The sequence below is a fragment of the Diadema antillarum genome, unplaced genomic scaffold (genome assembly GCF_040938485.1).
Source record: "Diadema antillarum isolate AM-2024a unplaced genomic scaffold, OU_Dant_1.0 seq00001036_RagTag, whole genome shotgun sequence".
NCBI classification, from domain to species: domain Eukaryota; kingdom Metazoa; phylum Echinodermata; class Echinoidea; order Diadematoida; family Diadematidae; genus Diadema; species Diadema antillarum.
Genome location: NW_027271868.1, coordinates 210,031 through 230,519, shown reverse-complemented (window position 1 = coordinate 230,519; position 20,489 = coordinate 210,031). Strand labels below are relative to the sequence as shown.

Here is a 20,489-nt window from a genome sequence, read left to right as displayed (position 1 = left end):
TACTTATGTCACTTTAAGTTGCAACTGGTAGACACAGTAGTGACAGTGATAAATATGATAAAAAATGATGATAATATAGCAACAGCTGAACAGGTAACTGGTGCTTGCACTCCATTGCAAATAATAAATAAAAGTAAAGTGGATTTATAAAAGATGTGACACTAATAAAAGAATGCACAAACACAAGTATATTCATTGTTTTATTGCTAAATGTTTATCAGCATTTCAGCCTTATTGTGAGTGAAGACCTCTGTCTCTTATACTGTAGGCCTGCTTAAAAAGCAAATAACATATTAAGTAACAAAATGCATTCCTCTTTTTGTGGCGACACTTTGTAAATGTAGTGTTGCTTTAAAATTGTGGGTTATGTTACATGTGTGCTTGTCCTGCTTGTGACCATTAGAGGTGAGATAACAGCAAACAAGCAGCTGTATGTGTGTATGAATATGTATGTGTGTGTGTTTTTGAATGTGTTTATGTGTATGTGTATGTGTGTGATGGGGCGGGGTGTTAAAAGCAGCTTTGTGAAGTCATACGCTGGATAGTGGGCTCTTTGCAATTGCCTGAAAAACTCTCTCTTTCTGCCCCTGGGTAGACAGGAAGTTGATTGATCATTACGAGTGGCTGAGCCAAGACAGGCAGCCTGGCTTCTGGGCACGGCCAGTCTCCCGGCTGCAACTTGAACTGTCTGCACCAGAGCAGATAAGGTCTCCCAGAATTTTAAACTTTTAATATTCTCTATTTAAAAAAAAAACAAAATGTCCCCAAGGGTGTCTTCATGCAGTCACACACTCTGTGTGTGTGTGTGTGTGTGTGTGTGTGTGTGTGTGTGCACAACTTGGTACTGCTATGACACATAGAAATGGAATCTTTTCAAATGGTACTAAAGCGTCTATAGCGACCACCGGTGCAACATTCTTGAGTTTTTTTCTGTCCCTCATAGCTGTTCACAGGATTGCCCATTGATGAACTGAAATATCATGGCTAAATTTGTCGGGAAACATGATAATCTCAGTGATGTGCAGAAAGAAATCAACTACTGTACAGTAGGTGAAATGCTAATATCAGTTGATTTTGACCAATGTAGCAATAAGATTTTTGCTTTTTAACGATTAAATGTGATAATATCGTGCCCATATATTTGTGCATACAGGTTGTATGTGTTTGTACCTTTATATACACTCATGTTTTTACTCTGAAAGGATGCGTGATTATGCTTTATAGTTTCACTTTCTCTCATGATTGAGAACATTTGACATTAAACTTCTGGTAGGACCTACATTGATTCCCTCCAACTTTTGTAACTAACTGTACAAGGGATTTCACTTGGACATTAGGTACTACTCTCTTTGGCAGAGTGCCACAATTTACTCGATAGGAAACTGCCCTATTATGTTTTAAGCCCCTCAGGATCACCATCTGAAATTTATGATATGGAAAGATATGTGCATGACTATTCAAAAAGATTACCCTTTTAATTATCAACTGAATTTGTATTGTAAACATTATCTGTCCTTGCAGTGACACTCTTTTTGAATAGATTTATATTGACACAGTGTTTTATCATAGGCCTAATGAGAAATATTATCCTTTGAAGTGAGATTCTGTATCTAAATCACAAGGGCTAGTATTTTGTTATTTTGTTGTTTTGTCAGCAGCAGATCTGAATTTCTTGGTGGAATGATCAGTATGTATCATCTTTTCAAGGTCTAATGTATTTGACACTTTTGTTCAAAGGAGATTAAATACAGCTTACAGAAGTTTCAGATGCCTTAATTCAGTAATAGATGTGCCTCTATGCCACCAAGGCTTTTTATAACAATGTACTCATCTCATACATTGTCCTTATTCGTGTGTTTTCTGTTTTTAATAAACTGTCAATGAGCCTACAGTATGCTTCAATGTAGTGCAACCCTATTTTTTTAATGACTTTCTTCACAGAACACATTGTGTTTCAAGAAAACTGTCTGCACCAGTAAAATTTCTTGGTTTTCATGCCAGGTGAAAGATAATGTAAACAAGTTTAGCATTTAAGATAACAAGTTCAGTTTACACATGTATCTCTTGATGAAGGCACTACTATGTCAGCCAGGTGCCGGTCCATTAATCATGAATTTTTACGAGGGAATCATAGAACAGCTTTGGCAGGGCGTCCACTGTGCAATCTGAAGAAATGTCTGGACATGTAACGCATGATTTTACATGTAAAGCCTATTCAAATTAAATGAATCTGCACTGTCACTTTGAAGGTTTATGTAGTGTACATGTACATGACATAGTGTAATGCAAATTTGTGACAGATATCATACATGATACAGTGCACTGGGATGAGTTTGACGGACAGTTATTACATACAGCTGGCATGTTTTAATTTTGAGCAAAAACATGACCTACGTGTGATGTTTTAAAAGATATTTGTTTCTCATATTTTGTTCATAAAAAGTACTTCATTGATATTGTAAAGTTATATTAAGCTCTCACCAGAGCTACTTGAAGAATGTACATTGTAGACTTTGCTCCTTTTTTTCTGTCTTTTTTTTTCTTTCAAATACCTGTTGTTGAGAAATATACAATACTACCACTTTGCACCAGCCAAATAGGCCTATAGCTTACATTTGTATACAGTATCAAGTGTGGGGTAAATGGCAACATAATAGCAAAATACAAACTATGGTAGGTAGTCATTTTTGCTATGATACTTCTTGAGAACATACAGTGTGGGCCTACATGTGCATTTTCTAAACAAACCTGAGCAATCTTACTTGGGGATCAGTCTTGGGAGCATGATCACAAAATGACAGTGTCTTTCATTTCTGGCTGAATTTATAATCCTGATGATGATTACGAGTTAGCGAAATAACAGTTTATACACCATTTGACAAGGTCATGACATGAGCATCTGTGATGTGTCAGTATTTTGTCATAAGGAACCGCAGTTACAGTACAAACTCTTTTCATTGTGAGTAGCTTGATGTGTATCCCATAGATGGCTAGTGGACTCCAGCTGACATGGAAATCTTCTCATGAAGGTTCAGCCGCTTCGCAGCTTGGCATTGAGAAGTCAAACTGGGCTCAGCATCATTAAATTTACATCTGCAAGACATAATATCCCTTTCAAATGTATCACTGTAAACTTCTCCTCCCCCATACACACTTACAGTGTATTAAAAAAAAAACCAAACCAAAATACATGTAACAGCGAATTTTCCTCGTAGGCCTGTACAGTGTAGTGCAGGCAAGTGACAATGCAGTTGAAAGGCAGTTACAATGTACATTGTACTGTAGGTACTGATATGCACAAATGTTAAAGGGACATTCCAGACGATTTTCATAATTTCACATCATGTAGTACATAAATCATTAGCTCCATGTATAGATATGTGGAATTTATTGTGGTTCTTGAGCAGAGAAACAATACTTTGATAAACCTTAAACAAATTACACTAAGGATGATGACATCTATAGGAGGTTCACATACAACTTGTATTTCAGAAATGTAGCAGTGTAATTCCATTACAATACCACTTGCTTGCAAGTTCACCTGTGTTTAATCTATGCATGTCTTCTTCTTTTGTTCTGCTTCCTTGAGCCCCAATACATGCATTCTTATGGTGACCCTGCCATGTCATCATCCTTGTTCATGACAATTTGTCATAAATTTCGAAAATATTCTTATTCTTTATCCCGATTATCATAAATTCTGAAACTCTGTCCTCAGTATAATTAATTTATAGCTGTTCAAATGTAAAAATCTGAAAATCATCCGGAGGTCTCCTTTAACCACTTCAACAATGAGTTCAGGTTTGCTCAGAGAGAAAGCAAGTTGGTTTGCAGGGTGTTATTTCAACTCTTTATCAAAACTTGACAACTTTATTATTCAAAGCTCTTGTGAAACCCCCTTCATTTCAACAGCATGGAAATAAACTATGAAATGCCTCAGGTGTACATGTATTTCAATCAGTCTAGCAAAGAGTTGTGGTCCTTAGGGTGGGATTTCACGGAGCACGCGAACGATTTGCGAAGGACGCGAATGGCAAAATCCAGCATTCGTATTTTAGTCTGCAAAAGATCGCCAAACGAACGTGAGGGTTCGGAAGCGTCGTCAATTGTTCGCGAATGTCGTTTTTACTTCGGCGATGATTTCAAAAAAGTTTGAAATTTTTTGCGAACCTTTTCCGCACACTTGGTCGTGATTTGCTCGTGAATTGTTCTCGAAAGTGTCTTTAAAGCCTCGTCATATGCGCAAGATCTTCGCAAGACACGCGCGATGTTCGCAAAATGTTCGTGAAACCCCAAACAGACTCCGAAACTTTGGAGAATGTCTCGCGTATGTTATGCGAAATCTGCGAAGTTTTTCCGATCATTTTACGACGTAATCGCAAGCTGTTCGCGTACCTTTTGAGACATTCTCACGAACGTTTGGCGCACGTTTGGGGATGTATGACCTATACGTTTTCTACAAATAAAAATCGTACCATACATCTAAACATCAAACAATCATTAACAACTACAGTAACAAAAGAAATTAAAGACTACCAAAGAAAAAGACATGTTTGATATACGAAAAAAAAATCGCAAAATACACTTAATATTAATCTAAAGTATGCAAAATTTCATTTGAACTGCATTTATAGAGATTATGTGTTGGAGGAACTGCAAAAAAAAATAATGAAATGCTTTACTAGTGGAGATAGGTCCTAGGAAAAAAAAAAATGTAGGCAAGCACACGATAGAGAAATGAGAGAAAAAGAAAGGAGAATAGAGGAAAGAAAAAAAAAATCAACTTAAGACAGCTTCCACCTCTCCTTGGGTACATTTTCTCCCATGATTATTGAACATTTTTCGTTGTTCGCATTCCTGTCGCGTGTTCTTCGTGTACGTAACATGCTGTACTTTAGCAATGATACACACGACATTCGCACATACATCGTGGAAACTTAGGGCAAATTGCGCAAGAATAGTTTTCGGCTTCATTGTCGGAACACATTCGGAGAAAAACTTTTCCGAATGTTGGATTTTGTCATTCGCGTCCTTCGCAAATCGTTCGCGTGCTCTGTGAAATCCCACCCATAGCAAGCAATTAATTGGTGTGAAACATCCTACTTGTGAGAACGATTTACAGTGCATAGTGCATGGGTCTTGCTGGACATGAATCTGTTGCAGCCTTAGAAAGTCTGACAAAGTAGGCCTACTATATGCAGCGCACACATGTAATATTTCTTAGCCATGCTGACATATTGTTGGATGAAGTTTGGATACAGCATGTTAATAGTACATTTGTTCGATGGGTTGCTAAAAGACGTAGGCCTATTTGTTCTCACTCTCATTCTGGCTCTGGCAATTGGTACAATGGGCTGTGCAAAACACATGTTTTAGCATCATTTTTTCATGTAAAGCAGACCGGATAATATGTGAGTGCATCAAAGAGCATAGTCAGTGTAACATATTGAAGGCAGTCACTTCTAGAACACTTAACCTTCTAGAAACTCAGCGATGTACTGGCTTTGTCCTTCAGCAATGTTTTTCCTACAGTACATTTTGTAAACTTTTTTTTTTTCACTTGGGGCAGCAGGTTCCACTCGTAATTGACTGTCATGAACTATCTTTGTGTTTCAAATTATTATAAGCATACAAATTTTTAGAGATTAATTTTAAGTAGGAAACTTTAGAGAAATCATGAGAAATCGTTTTGTGGATTGGTTTTTGTTTTAAGCAAACATGTGCAGACAAACACACAATGAATCATCTGAAGTAAGATTTAGACAATAAAGCCCCTTTCTTTCTGCTCCTGGTGCAGATTGCCCACATCAGCAAGAGTGAATTGAACATTTTAAAAAGGTCAATTGATGTAACATTTCAGCCAGCTCTCCATTGCACAGTATCTTTAAAGGGTGCAAAACTCCCACTTGTTTGCTTGTGAAGGAAAACTTCAACTTACTCTTGGACAAGTGAAATGAATAGGTACATACCGGTACTCTTTAAAAAGTTCAAGCCCTTTTCAGTATGTTCTGTCAGAAAAGTGGGAGACATAGTTTCTGTGATGTCCTTCTGTATGCAGTTTCTTAAATGGGTCTCTAGCCATCTCCTATCTGGTTCTTGAACGAGGACATATGAGATTAGTGCGCAACAAGTACTTCAGTGAGCAATGCCTAATCCATTTGACATTGCCAATATTCCACACTCACCCCCTTAGACTGCAGCAAGAGAGAGAGAGATCTATGCTTTTGTGATTTCTGAAGATCAGACGGAGATATCATCCATGATTAGCCGTTTTTTAGGAATTTGCCCTAAAATCAGATTATCCACCTGTCTCCCACTCTCATTAGTTCTTCCTGACTCACGGAATCAACTGCAATCCGCCCCACCAAGCTATTTTACCGACTCGTTTTTCTTCCTCTGAAGCTCTCTCTACTGCTTCCGTTCCCTTCATCGACCCTTCCATGTCTCCGACTTCTGCGCTCTCCGCCACAAAAGGGATCTCCTTGGAGCGAGTCGGCTCCACCCTTCCTCCCCCTGTCAGACAGGTCTGGTCTTCCAATGAGGGCAGATTGTCGCTCTCTACCCGCAAGATTCATTTTTGTTGTTTTCTTCGGTGAGGAAAAGCCAGACAGTATCTTTGTATTGGGACTGACATTGTTTGGTGAGACTCCAATTTAGCAACAAAGTTGGGGGAATGGCAAGGGAGAAAGTGTGTGCTAGGGGGAGGGGGCGGTTAGAAGAAGGTTATTGGCTCTAATCTATCGGATTGATTTGGCAAAGAAAAGGTTGAATTAAGACATCTTGCGGCTTGCAGACTTCTGAGAGCAGGAATAGAGGGAGACGCTGGAGCGGGAGAGCTAAAGGGGAAGACCCGGTCAGACGGGAAGAGAGAGAGAACGGCACAGCTGTCGTCGTGCCATGCCGCCACTTTGCTATGGCAGACATCCAACTGAAAGCAGCCTAGATTAGCATGAGGGAATAAACAAAACTGCATTTTCTCCGTTTGCGGCGCAGGATGTAAATATCCAGACTGATGTAAACCTGCAGAGTTTCTTCTTAGGAGATGGCAGAATTTTGGGGGCACGGATGACACATACTGGTGTTGACTGGTTGTTCACTTGGGGAGGTGTTAGACAGTGGTTTATCGGTGTGTTGGTTTGATGTGTAATGTTACATGGCTTCAACCACAAAAGCCTGTTGAAAACTGCATGCTCTAGAAGTTGCCTGTTGGGACATGTGCATATGTGGGAATATATCTGGTGAGAGAGATTAGTGTTACCAAGTCTTCAATTAGACCATGAGGGTCTTTGGGGAGTTTTGTTGAACTCTTAACCTCGACCTCATGGTTATGTGTTTTAAGATAATCTTTCTCAATAGAGTGTGGCAATGTTTTAATAGGGAGAGGGTTAGTTACCTGTTGCAAAAGGCCTTTTCAAAGGTTCTGAAACCTGTGCATAGGCTACAGAGCAGTGGAGTTCCCTTCTGATATATTATCCGTTGTAAATTATTTTTCTGTCATATTCTCTTGATTAATCCTGAAATCATTCATATTAATCATCGAACAGAGTTTTCAAAGATTTATTAATGTGAAACCACAAGCTGCTCTCAGTAAGCCACAGCAGGGCTCCCATCGTGAGAAAATACATGATAATGCATTTGAATTCAGGGGCTACTTTAGAAATCAGTGTGACTTTGCTTTTTAATCGAGAAGGCTATAGTGTTCAGGACCTTTTTCTCAGACTAATGTAATTTCTAAAGTAATATTATAATGTAAAGCTGTCTTTGCATCAAATAAAGGTTGGTTGATGAGTGAATGATAATGTTTCACACATATTTCACATATTTGTCACAAATTTTCCATTTTATACACATTTTAGAAGAGACATGCCGTCAGTTACAAGTGAGCTTAGTTTTCTAAAAGTTTGTGTGATGACGAACTTTGACATCACAATAATGCATGTCAAATATAGCTCAAGGTTTGGTACTGATCAAGGATTGTTCCTCGAGCTATTCTTTATTTGTTTGTTTGTTTGGTTTCCTGTTTTAAAGCCAATGTCCAGTCATTAGAGGATTAGTTTTGATGTCTCACACTGTTGTGTAATTCCTTCTTTCTTCACATGCCTATGCATGTGTGGTAATATTTCTGTATCTTTTTCTTTGTCATCATCCTTCGCATATTTCACTCCCTCATTTTTATCATCTTTTAATTGATTATTTGTCTTTTTGTTTTGCTTTATTAGTCATTGCATAATTTTCATTTCTCTATCATTGTATAAAGAATATGTAAATTGGACAGTTTCAGCTGGAATCGTACAAGACAAAATTATGCCTTAGACAATATTGAAACAGGGCATCAAGTTACTTTTGCTTGATGTCGGAGGTGATTTCAAGGTGCATGGCAGCCAATTTTCAGTTCAAAATTGATATATTAACTGCTAGGGAGTTTGCAAGTTACAATCTATTCCATAAAGAAATATGGACATTTTTTTCTTCTGTAATATTTATTAACTTCCATTCAAATAATACTAAAAACAGCAATTCAAATTGGTATTTCTGTATGAAGTAATAAAAATTCTGTAGGTAACATTTCTGCACTTGGAAACAAAAATTAACAAAAGTAATAATCGAGAGACACATTTCATTTTTCATTCTAACAAATAGAATGAAAATGGCACTACAAATAAAAAAAATGGAAGTATATCATAGTTAGTATAAAACCCATTCCCAAGACATGCACGCACAAACACACACACACACTTAACACCGCACTATACCCAGAGCCTTGCCAAACGTTCATCTTAATTTTTTTGTTCCTGATTTATTAAATTCGTGAACCTGTATGGGTGACAACTTCTTGGCCAGCAGAGGAGAAGCAGCTGATTATGAAAGTAATTCCGGGTTGATGGTAGAAACTGAAGGGTCGGCACAAGCGTTTAAATACAAATGGTACGATTCAGAGAGCAGGGAAATTCTTCATATTTCCTCTCGTCTGCCGGCCTGCAATCCCCGCTATGCTGGCGTGTTGTCTGTGTGCAGTCATGCCGAGTTGTGAGTCATGTGACGCTGGAGCCGCTCTTGTTTTGAGGTCGTCGCTGGTATAAACACAGAGGATGACAGGGAGCTAATGAATCAAAATTTTTTTCTTATATATTTCATTATTTGAAACATGACAAACAAGAGCCAATCACACAAAACCGAACGGCTCCAGCCGAGGATTCTTATTGTTCGTTGTCGAGTTCTCAGACACTGACGCGTATTGCGTCTGCAATTGTTCTGTTGTCCCCCTTTGGTGTATGTGAGGCTCTTTTGGTGTATATGAATGTGTGTGTGTGTGTGTGTGTGTGTGTGTTGGTGTGTGTTTATTGAAGATAAAGCAGATGCTGTTGGGTGAGACTGACATTGTACATTCACAGGATGTGTTGAATAAATTGTGTTTCCTTTGCACCATGCAGAATGTGTAATGAGATGTGGAAATTGTGAATTCATGAAAAGAGGAGGGTAGCAATAAAAACAGTGTCATTTGACATCAAATGAATATTTTGCTGTGATGTGACATACAGTTATACAGCAGGCACATATGTTTGTGTGTATGCATGAACATACGTGATATACAATTTATCAATTTTCATTTTTTTTTTTTTGGTGTTCTTTTTCATTCGAGAGGGATTACAAAACAGGGTAGTTCATCCATAGAACAGTGGAATTTTCAAACATAAATTGGCTTTATTCGTTTGGTATCTAATTCATGTTGTTTGGTATCTTTGTAAAATTCATGTCCAATATTCTGATAAATACATTGCATTGACAGGAATGCAAAGGAATTGGTGCATGGGAAGGAAGATAGCCTACAATCTAAATGATATTCCAATGAATACCCCAAATATGCTTGAAGCCATCAATCGACTGAAAATGTTTTGCCTGGGAAAAAAGGGAACAGGTTTTACATTCCATATTTAATGACATGTTGGCTTTTACACACACACCATGATGGCCACATCCATGCGAGGAAGGCTGTTCCATATACTGAAGGGCAACTTGTTAATTGCTTTATTGATTTTCAAAGTGGTGGTAGCCATCACTATGTTGCTTTTGATATCACATGGATTTCACAGCTTTCCCTTAGTTATGTGATGTCTGTGATTTGCAAGGATGTCTAGAGATTATTCTGTATATCTCTTCTATTCACACTATCTGTCTTTTAGGGGTTAGGTGTCATTAAAACATATTATTCTCTTGTTGTCTAAGTATGATGATTCAATATTTGTGTGAAATATGGAAAAGTAGTCTTTTCAAGCTACAGTGATAGAAAAAAAAAATACTTCATTCTTGCATATTCCTGCATAACTAGTTTTGACATTTTAAGATTGAAGAATACAGTTTGAGAGTAATATTCTCTCAGAAACCAATACTCCCATAAAAGTCTTGTTTGCAGGCTATCAAATATCTGGTGTAGGGTAGGAAGGAAATGAAGAGGGAGATATGAGAGAAAAATGGACGCTTGCTGGCTCCAAGAATAAGGAAACACTTCCGAATGCATACCCGTCTTTCTCTTTCAATGGAGCCGGTCGCCTGGATGGTTGATGATATTAAAGGGGCACCAGGATGTAGCCAAATAGATATGTCTAACCAGTTGCCAACGATGAAGTAATCATCCATAAAACATAATCCAAGACGCGATGAGAGCAGTAGTTGATGGTGAATAAGTTCTTTTGATCTTTAATGAAGAGTCTCAAATGCAAAAAAAAAACAATAAAAAAAATGTATATATACCATATAACCTATATCTATCTCTCTCTGTGCAGCAAAACAAAGTCTTGTTTTGTAGTACTTACTTCTCACTAGGTTTTGACAAAAGATATGAGCCCATTCCTGCGCCATTGAACTAGTATATTGATGTGGAATGCAGTAATCTTACCTTTTAATATGGACAAGTTGAAGTCTATGAACATCTTACTAGAGAAATTAAGTTTAAAAGAAAGGTTAAGAATATCATATAACCCCCAGATCATGCAAATGTGATCTAAAATATGGTGTTGAAGCTCTTAGTACTACAGATTCTTGCTCATTCTGGAAAAGGTGTTTCTGAACTAGACTACTTTTTACTAGCTCAGACCAAAAGTATCCGTGGGAAAATACATTAAGATACAGTTTACCTTAATTTTCACCAACAAAATAGCATCGCTGGAAGTGTAACTTTAATGAGCCCAAATGCCCAGACAGTCTGATGTTTGTGTATCAGGGATACAAAATGTGTGGCAACACATGGAGGTCACTGGCACATCATGGAGGAGACTGGGTACACTGAGACCTGTGGAGCCATACTTCCCCTGGTTTCGAGTACCTGCTTCGTTCACACTCATTGTCTACATCATCAAGTAACGAGTGCGCATGATAAACATACACCATCAGGACATTAATAATCTACAGTAACTACACATTCTTGACTGTTTTGGGGAGAAGAGATTACAAGAGAGAGAGAAAGAGGGGAAGAGAGAGAAGGGGTGGGAAAGGAGGGAGAGAGAGAGAGAGAGATAGAGAAACAAAAATAAATTGTGACCGGCCACAACGGTTTCAGGCAAAAGTCGGGAATTTTGAAAATTCATTTTTTCACTGAATCACAGTGCCCATTTCCTAAGCTTTGCATTGATATAAGACACTTGTATTCTTCGGCACCATAAGTGGGCATAGAAATAGAAATAAAATACACTTTTTAAGTCGTTAGCCCGACAAAATTTCGAGAAAACAGGCTTTGAAGATTCACCTCTTTCTCAAAGACAATCAATGTCCGAGCGGCGATGCGAGGGGAGAATCACCCATCCGTACGATGGTGCCAATTGATGTTAAGCTCCGCCTCTAGCAACCACATCGCCTTCTGATTGGCTCACTGAGAGAGTCAAATTTCCCGGGCACCTCCTCGGAGCTCAGCGTATGGAGCCAAAAAACAATGCGTTTCGCTCGCGGGTTTGTTTACCAGTACGTCTTTCAAGATGGCGAATACGATAATTACACGTATGGTGTACATGTACATGTGTATGGTGCACGCATTACGCAATGGCATCCACACGCCATGACCGTGTGCATGTAACAGGAGCGGTGGCGAATCCACACATTTCCAACATTGTGGTTGATTTGTCTTTATCATTGGCGACCCTTTTGAAGGCAGAAAATTGCTAGTGCTAGCAAGGGTCACGCTTCCTGTTTGTTTTGCTTTTACAAGACATGGTTGCCGGCTTTGTTCGGTGGTGCTAATCAAATTAAAACAAACAAACAAACAAACACGACTTGTTAGTTTGGTGCGAACTTGACGTGTAGTATTTGAATATATTTGGTCACATGTGACCGCTCCTTTCCTCTCATCTACCTTCCATTGAGTCAATCTGCTGTCATAATTTTTACTACATGTACAAGTAGACAAATTTGAGCATATTTAGTTTTCTTTTCACACGATTATGTTATGCTACATGATTTTAGTTTCACTTCCGTTGTCGAACATTGCGGTAGAATAGTTTGGATAGAAAGCCAAACTAAGAGCACGCACTACAGAGCGAGCGTAGGTAAACCACATACCAAGAACAATGGGGCATGTAATCGTGCACGCGTGGACAAAGCATTCCCCAAACGCTGCAACTGGTGTCTCCAAAAGCCGAATTATGTAAATGTGTGTGACGCACCAGCCAATCGCGTGCGAGACCCTGCGCCGTAGCAACGCTGGGGATATTGGTGCGGCGTTCGAAAGAAGCTCGAAACTGACGAGTGCGATCCAACATAGGGTGCTTAAAATTTCATTTTCGATAGGAAAAACTTAGTCTTATGCAATGAAATTTAGTGTAGATGTAGAAAACATATCAAAGATTCGATTTCTGCAAAAAACCTAAATCGACAAAAATAATGGTCAAAATCTTTGTACCCCGCCTAGGAGGGAATTTGCTCTTGCGACTTTTGCCTGAAACCGTTGTCGCGGGTCACAATTTTGCAATACGGGCACTTGTTTATGATGTGTAGAGCTGTAATACATCATTTAGAAACATCATGTCTTTATACATTATACATCTTACTTTTAAATGCCATCAAATCTGTCACCTATAACACCATATATCTTCCTTTTTCTTTTTTATCTTTAGTTAAAAATATTTCTTTTAAACTAGTTTTAAAAAAATTGTTGCAAAATAATGAGTGATATTAAAGTGCCATATGACACTCCACTCTGTTCAAAGTTGGGCTCTTGGAAAACATCCTATAATAAACTGGCCAGTAAAATCAATGTATGTCTACATTCCATGTGCTCACGTATAATATATTTTTTTCTTTCTGTGTATCTCTGTTCTGTTCTTCTCCATTGCAGGATTACCGGACCCCTTTGCCAAAGTGGTGGTGGACGGTTCCGGACAGTGCCACTCCACAGATTTCTGCAAGAGCACCCTGGACCCCAAGTGGAACCAGCACTACGATCTGTAAGTGAACTGTCCGAAGTCAGTGGTGAAAATGTGGTTACAGTGTACTTCCAGTCTCTATCTGAAGGTACCAAGGGTACACTACTTATCCTCTACTCCTTGGGTTGGTAGATATCTTGAGCTGGAGAATTTTATGGGTCTTTCTTTTCTACAGGTGATATGGTGGTTATGCAACAATGGACATAGACCCCCTCTTCAGACGCAAGCCAGTTTATCCCAAAACATGATAAAGAAACAACGTATAAAAAGAATCATCGTATAGCTGACAGACCATTCAGACGCTAATCTCGACCGTTCTGGAAAACATAGTATAGATGTGCAATTTCCCACTGCGTATGCTGTTATGGTCATGAGTGACAGCTATGGGGTCACCTTTCGTGTGCGCTCCCATTAAGCCCCGCCCAGTTATACCGTTCTATGGTTGCCATACATTCAGACGCACAATGGACACAATGGAATGCTGATTCATTATCGAGTTCTAATTCGAAACGATGCTCTGACCGTCGTTTCGTTATACGTCATTTCGTCAGTCAGCGTTCAGACGTATAAATTCATTGTATAGCTGTTCCGTTTTAGCATAGCTATACCGTTCTAGTATAATTTTTTTTTTTGCGTCTGAACACCCGTAGACTGTCATGAGACCCTGTGATTTTTACACTCGTCATGGAACAAAGAGGAGAGGTTTTTAGAGATTGAATTACTTGTGGGTCCTCGTTCACCCAGTCTGCTTTGAAAAGTTATTCAGATATGTTGTCTGTTCAATATTGTATCTTTTGTATCTTAGCCTTCCATTTGCATGGCATCAACATGAAAGTACCACCCAAAGTATTTTAACAGAAGTCAAGCCAGTGGCGATATACAATTGCAGTTGATATTCTCTCATTTTACTCATTTTGATTACACTTGTACAGTAGGTAAGCCCCACATGATTTGATTAATTATTGGTTTCTGTTTAATTGCATCGCGATAGGACTAAACTGCAGCTGCTACTCGTATTGACAGTATGTCTGTACATTGTGTGAGCATAATGCAGCTGTAACTGCGTGCACACACCATTTGTGCATTACCTAATGACTCGAGTTTCCAGGCCAGATGTTGAGGTCTTTTCTTCTTTTTTGTTTCTTTGCTTGTTTTTGTGTTGTCAAGCAAGTTTTAAATGGAGTTTGGTAGTAAGCAAGATATGAAGTTAAGAGAGCGATGAGAGTAAATGTAGTTTACTGTTGTCAGATGCAATTACAGAGTATAAATTTGACTCATACGACCTGGTAAGTCTCGTCATGAAAAGTTTCCTTGTTGCCGTGATGATTTTGTATGGCAATTTGCACTTGATATAGACTGATGAAAAAAAAAGACTTTCTATCTGAAAACTCAGTAAAAATCACAAGCACAATCATTCATTTGTATGTTCTGAGTCTTTAAAAAAATGGATATAGAACAAATGAAATGTTTAAAGGTCCCATTTGAGGTTATTTAGAATGACCGGAATATGCCATAGAATGCTTCCTGTGAGTGTGGTGGGGTCAGTGAAGCTTAATTTTCCCAATTTTCCCTCTTGGAAACTAAGCAACACAAGAATGGCTTGAGATAATCTTTCCTGGCACTGAGCAGACTTCATACCACTGACCCCTTAAGATATGAGCAGGAATTAGCCGTCTGGTGCCAAACAGACTTGTGAGACTGTGAACAAGTCAGCAGGTCCTTGTAGCCTAAAGCAGGGTAATTTGGATTAGGGTAGTGACTCCGCTCAGTGACAACAGCTTTGGTGCAGTCCAGAGCTGTGCAGACAGGGACGAACCTTGGACCGTATTTGTAAAATGGAGTTAAAGTCTCAGTAGTTCACTCGCAACATCATTCTTTCCCTGGCCTTGCATTCCTTCAGCGAGCGTTTTAATTATTCAAATGCATCCCTATGTACAAATTGTATAAATAACAATTGTTCTGTGCCATGGCTGGGCGCATTGGCCATTATTTGCCCGCTGAGGGCTACTTTTGTATTCTGACAACATTCCTTTCAGAAGAGAATCAGCTGTCGGATAACCTTTCTTCTCTCGGTGCAAATCTGACCTCTTGAAATCAAAGATGTCTAAGTATGACTCTGTGAATGGCTGTGGCCCCATTCTCCTACTGGAAGAAAAAAATGACGAACAATAAAGCCACCACCAAGGATTGATTTGAAAGCAGTTCAGAGGACTGGTTGAGCGGCATTCCTTGTTCATTTTCACACTGCAACTTTCCTTGTCTACATACATTTACATGTAATGCCATACCAATGTTAACATATGAGGTAGTCTCAGGTGATGCTGTTGCCATGGGAACCAAGGCTAATGGGGCTGCAGTGATGTGCACGTGCAGACCCACTGGTGGTGGAAGACTGATTTCCTGGCAGTCTTGGGTTCGATATATGGTCTTCCCAATGCTGGAGCACCTGCAAAGATGATGAGGAGGAATAGAAGATACACTGCCATGACCTCTGGGCTAATTATCTTCTAACTTGCCCTCAGGTATCTTTTGACAACCACAAGGACATTGGCATCTATTAAGATGGAATCAGGGATGACCTCTCATCATACTTTGATAGTGGGAATGAGGCCTTGGGATATCATATTCTGAGGCTTATACTGCAGTGTTGCATTAAAAGAGGATAGTAGTTGGAATTCGAAATTGCAGTGAGATTACAATAACTAAAAAGTTGCTCTTTCAGCAGCAATGTAAGTTTTCCCTTTTTGTAATTCAACTGAGCTTAAGTGAAAATAAGAAAGGATATTGAAAAATAAAGATTTTCTTCATTTAAAAAAAAGAAGTGAATTGACATTCCTGTCGTGGGCAATGCTTCTGTTGTTTCCTTTGAGCAAAGTTTAGATTAAAACTGTTCTTTCTGCTGTAAGTCTATTTTATGCAATTTTTAGGATGCCATAATTTGTAAGATGATCTGCCAATATCAAATAAACTCCACATCCTTTTATTTTTCTGGTTTCCTTTGTTTTGTTTTTTCTGAAAATTTGCTCAAGTTGCTGCATTGTTGTCATGCAAAACAACTTTGTGGGAGTCATGGGTGACATGACATAATTTGGATTAAAAAACAGCATAAATATATGTCTGTTATGTCAGAAGTGTCTCTCTGTATGAATTGTTGATGTCGGAAAAAACAAGGAGCTGCAAAGGAGGCCCAAAGCGTAAGAAAAGAGTGCAAGTTTGTTGGGTTCTAAATCCACTACTTTGCTGCATCACAACGTCAGTGGGGGCTGAACGGGTTGGGATCGTGTTAATCCAGACGAGGTCTCGTCGGAGTGAAAACGCATGATGTGGATGACTCGCAGGAGACACACTGCGCCACGGAGCAGTGCCCGCGCGCTATTTACGACTTGCCACGCTCCTAATCCCTCATAGACTGATTGACTGGGTGTTTGGAAGGGGGCAAGGATGGGAGGGATGATTCTCTCCTTTGTCTCTGCTGGAAAAGCATTCTTCTTGATATATATCATGGGGAGGGGATGATCATATCTTTGATTGAAGATCCATTTCCTCCATTTTTCTTATCTCTGCCCCCGTGAAATGATTGATTGTTTTTCTCCATGTTTCCAGCCAAGAGTCTCTTGAAGGGGGAGACGACCAGGGGGAGAGAGAGGGCGGGCAATTTGCCTGATGGACTTGTGTCCCACGACAAATACATGATGGCTCTGTGTGGCGTGGAATAAGACGATAAGGGACTTTTGCTCACAAGGATGATGCTTGTTTGGTATCTGTGCTTTGACATTTGATGTGTGTTTGTGTTCCTGCATGTCATAGTTTAGAGGTTTTCAAAGTTTTAGGAGATGGACACTCGTGGAAGTGATCTCCTGCATTTGACATTCCCACTCGAGAAGTCAGTTACATTGTAGGTGATTGTGTTGCATGAGATAATAAGTCATGAGGGCTTCAAAACTGCTCACCAAGATAATTTAGTTTGCAACTTTGTGCTAAAACTGAGCAAAATGATTAAAAAAACCTCTGCAGATGGTGCATGCCTTTGGTTTGGCAGGGAGATGACACCCCTGGTTGTGAAGTATCATTGGACTTTCACCTTCATCTTTGGTGTCAAAGACTGTGACAAAAAGATCCCCTGTGGTTTTGTCACAGTATGAATGTCTTGTTAGGTGATCCGAGTATCCTCTCGGATCACCTTCTGTATCTGTACGGATTCTTTCTTCTTCTTCTTTCTTTATTTCTCCCCAAAAATTGTGCAGAGGTTAGCTCAGAAAGTGCTATGCCTATCAAGTTCAAACTTATACCATGTATGTATCGTGTCCCACAGACGACAAATCTAGTTTTGTGTTGTCTCTCTTTGTCTCTTCTTGTCTCACACTGTCAGCCATTGTTTCATATACTCTCTCCCAGTGTCAAGGCATCATATGCCCAGAATGAGCTTGGTCAGAAGACAACACAAATGGCAATGTAACAAGTGTAAAAGATTTTTTCCATGTTTTGATGCATCTCTGCATCTGACCTGTGGTGTGTGTCTTCTGACATGAAGCATAGATTTTTAAGCAGCCATTTTCGTTCTTCTGTTGGACAAGGCTCAGAGCAATGAAATGAATGTGAAAATCCATTGTGAGAACCCCCCCATAGAAATACATTTAATTAATGTCATCATCACTCTTCTGCTATACAAAAGTTTAGTCACTGAGACTTGCCACCATCCTATAAAGGAGATCAGTTACCAATTCATTTTCTTCTAATTTTACCTATATTTTGTTTCACATTTCAAGACATATGCTGTCCCCATTGTCTGTGTCATAAAACTTGTTTTGAAGTCGGCATATCAAAGATATTGTCGGGTCATACAGAATCCCTTTTATGCTTTTCATTCTAGATGGCAAGAGGGGGAGACAAAACTTGCCCTTTCTTTAAATACCAAGAAAGAAAACTTGATTATCACTTTCATCATAATTCATCATTTTAGCCTGCCAAACTGAATGACGTATTTGAGAAGAGAAATTTAACAGCATAGAGAGATCGTAGAGCTCTAATGATTGTGGTAGAAATGAGAGTGACTAGTGTACAATTTGTATAGTAGCTGGTATCCCACGGGTCAGTTCCAGACATGGCTCCTTTTTAGTCAAGCTTGAAGATGTAGATCTCAGCGTCTGGTTGGAATGTTTATGTGTGGGGTGCTGCGGAACACGATTCCTGGCCAGACGTCAGCGCAGGGTCTGAACGGGCCGCACAGGAAGTGTGGGCTAACAGCATTTCCCTATTGGATTTCCTTACGAGGAGAGAGGGCTGGGCTGCGAGACGGAGTGGGGGTGTGTTCACACATAATACGCAGCGGAGTGTGATTAATCAGTGGACCGTTGGCACCAGCCTGCATCAAATGGTTGACCCGCTTTTCATGAGGGTTTTAAAGATGGATTACATTTGAACAGCTTTCCCTCTGTTATGTATTCTTCAGATATCATATAATGTGTCATCTACGAAGCGATGCTGGGGCAATATGATTTGAGTCGGTATTGTGGTAGTGGGTGTAAAGTTATACATGTAAGTTACTGATAATGATATTGAGATAAATGAAATGAGTGGCGGGGTAGTCTTTGGATGGTGATGGCTGGAAAAGTTTATCATATTAAGAAGTTTGTCTGGTGAGCGAAGTTCTGGTGTTGCTTTTAAATAGCTATTACACTATGTGCTGAAGTGTATGCTGGCAGGTGCTATATCATTACTCATACCATCTGTGATTTCACAGAGTGAGTTAATTTGTCTTTGTTCTTTATGTAGGATGAAAAAGTGATTGTAGATATTTTATTTTTGCAGTCAGACATCTACCTTTGATGCGCATGCAAGGGAAATCTGATATACTCTATCTACTGGTACTTCAAATATCAATTAATGAAATTTATTTCCTTGTTCATGCCCATAGACATATTTTATCTTATTGAATCTGATATCGGAAGCTGGTGTTACATGTGCGGGCAAATTGATGCAGAATGATGAGTTCTGAAATATGTGAGGCTCCTACAGTATGTCATCAACATTGTTCAGTGTAATTTGTTTAAGATTTTCAGAGTATTGGTTTCTCTGCTCAAGGACCACAATGATTTCCACAAATTTATACATGGAGCTGTCGATTTATGTACTTATTACATGATGTGAAATTATGAAAATGATCTGGAATGCCCCTTTGAATTGTAGATCCTATAATGTGAAAAGTAAGTCTCTTGTTGAAGGAGAATGAAACTGGAAATTTATAGTGTGCCAAATTCACAAAGTGAAGCCCCACTGTAACAGAGCCTTTCAAACTAGAGTTACTGTGGCAAGGTCCAGGTAACGTCAGGGTAATCTTTTTTCACCCTTTTGATTAAAATGGTCCCTGCAAGATGTTGCTCAGGCATTGCCATGGTGTAACTTATGTCATATTCTAGCCTATCATTACCCTGACATTACCATAATACTACCCTGACAACCCTTCTATTAGAATGCAACTCTATGTAGTTGAGATCAGTGATTGTATGTGCATAATCTAGAACAATAGGTGGCGCTGACCAGTAGGTGTGGTAGTCGCATCAGTGGACACACCCCCTTCATAGAAACCTACCCAGGTAAGATTTTTGATGTGCGTCCATTAAAATGGAGCCCCTTGCTCTCTCCTTCGGTTTTATTGGGATTTTAGAGGAATTTTATTCTCCAGACGTTGTCCCGATGTCCCAGTAAGGTCTGTTAACACAGGGCTTTAGATGCAAAGGGAGCAGTTTAGTGTCATTTAATCCACAGCTCAAGAACAATGGAAGAGATGAACTGAGAAATCCTGAATCTGTGCAACAGTAAAATTGAACAAGTATGCTTCCAGGCAGAGCTTGCTAAGTTTGACAGAAGGAATCCTACAGATTTGTCGGCAAAGTTCGATATTTTAAACGTATTGGATGTCACCTGTGCTGTTGCCTCATACGAAAATAACAAAAGCAGTAGAAATGTATTCGTGTAGCATTTGTACTTGAGTCTGTTAAAGGGTGTTTACTCTTTTCTTATTGCAACTGCTTCTTACAACGATGAGTAACAAGTGTGAGAATTTCTCTTCCCCAGAAAAAT

At 39.2% G+C, this 20,489-nt stretch overlaps 1 protein-coding gene across 1 annotated transcript in view; it reads left to right on the top strand.

Moving 5' to 3' along the window:
• The window catches only part of LOC139742901 (E3 ubiquitin-protein ligase SMURF2-like), a 78,878-nt gene that overhangs the window by 16,911 nt on the left and 41,478 nt on the right, over positions 1-20,489 (top strand). Inside the window, exon 3 of the mRNA XM_071653410.1 lies at positions 13,322-13,430. Within this exon, the coding sequence (XP_071509511.1) occupies positions 13,322-13,430 (109 nt within the window). The remainder of the gene's footprint in view (positions 1-13,321; positions 13,431-20,489) is intronic.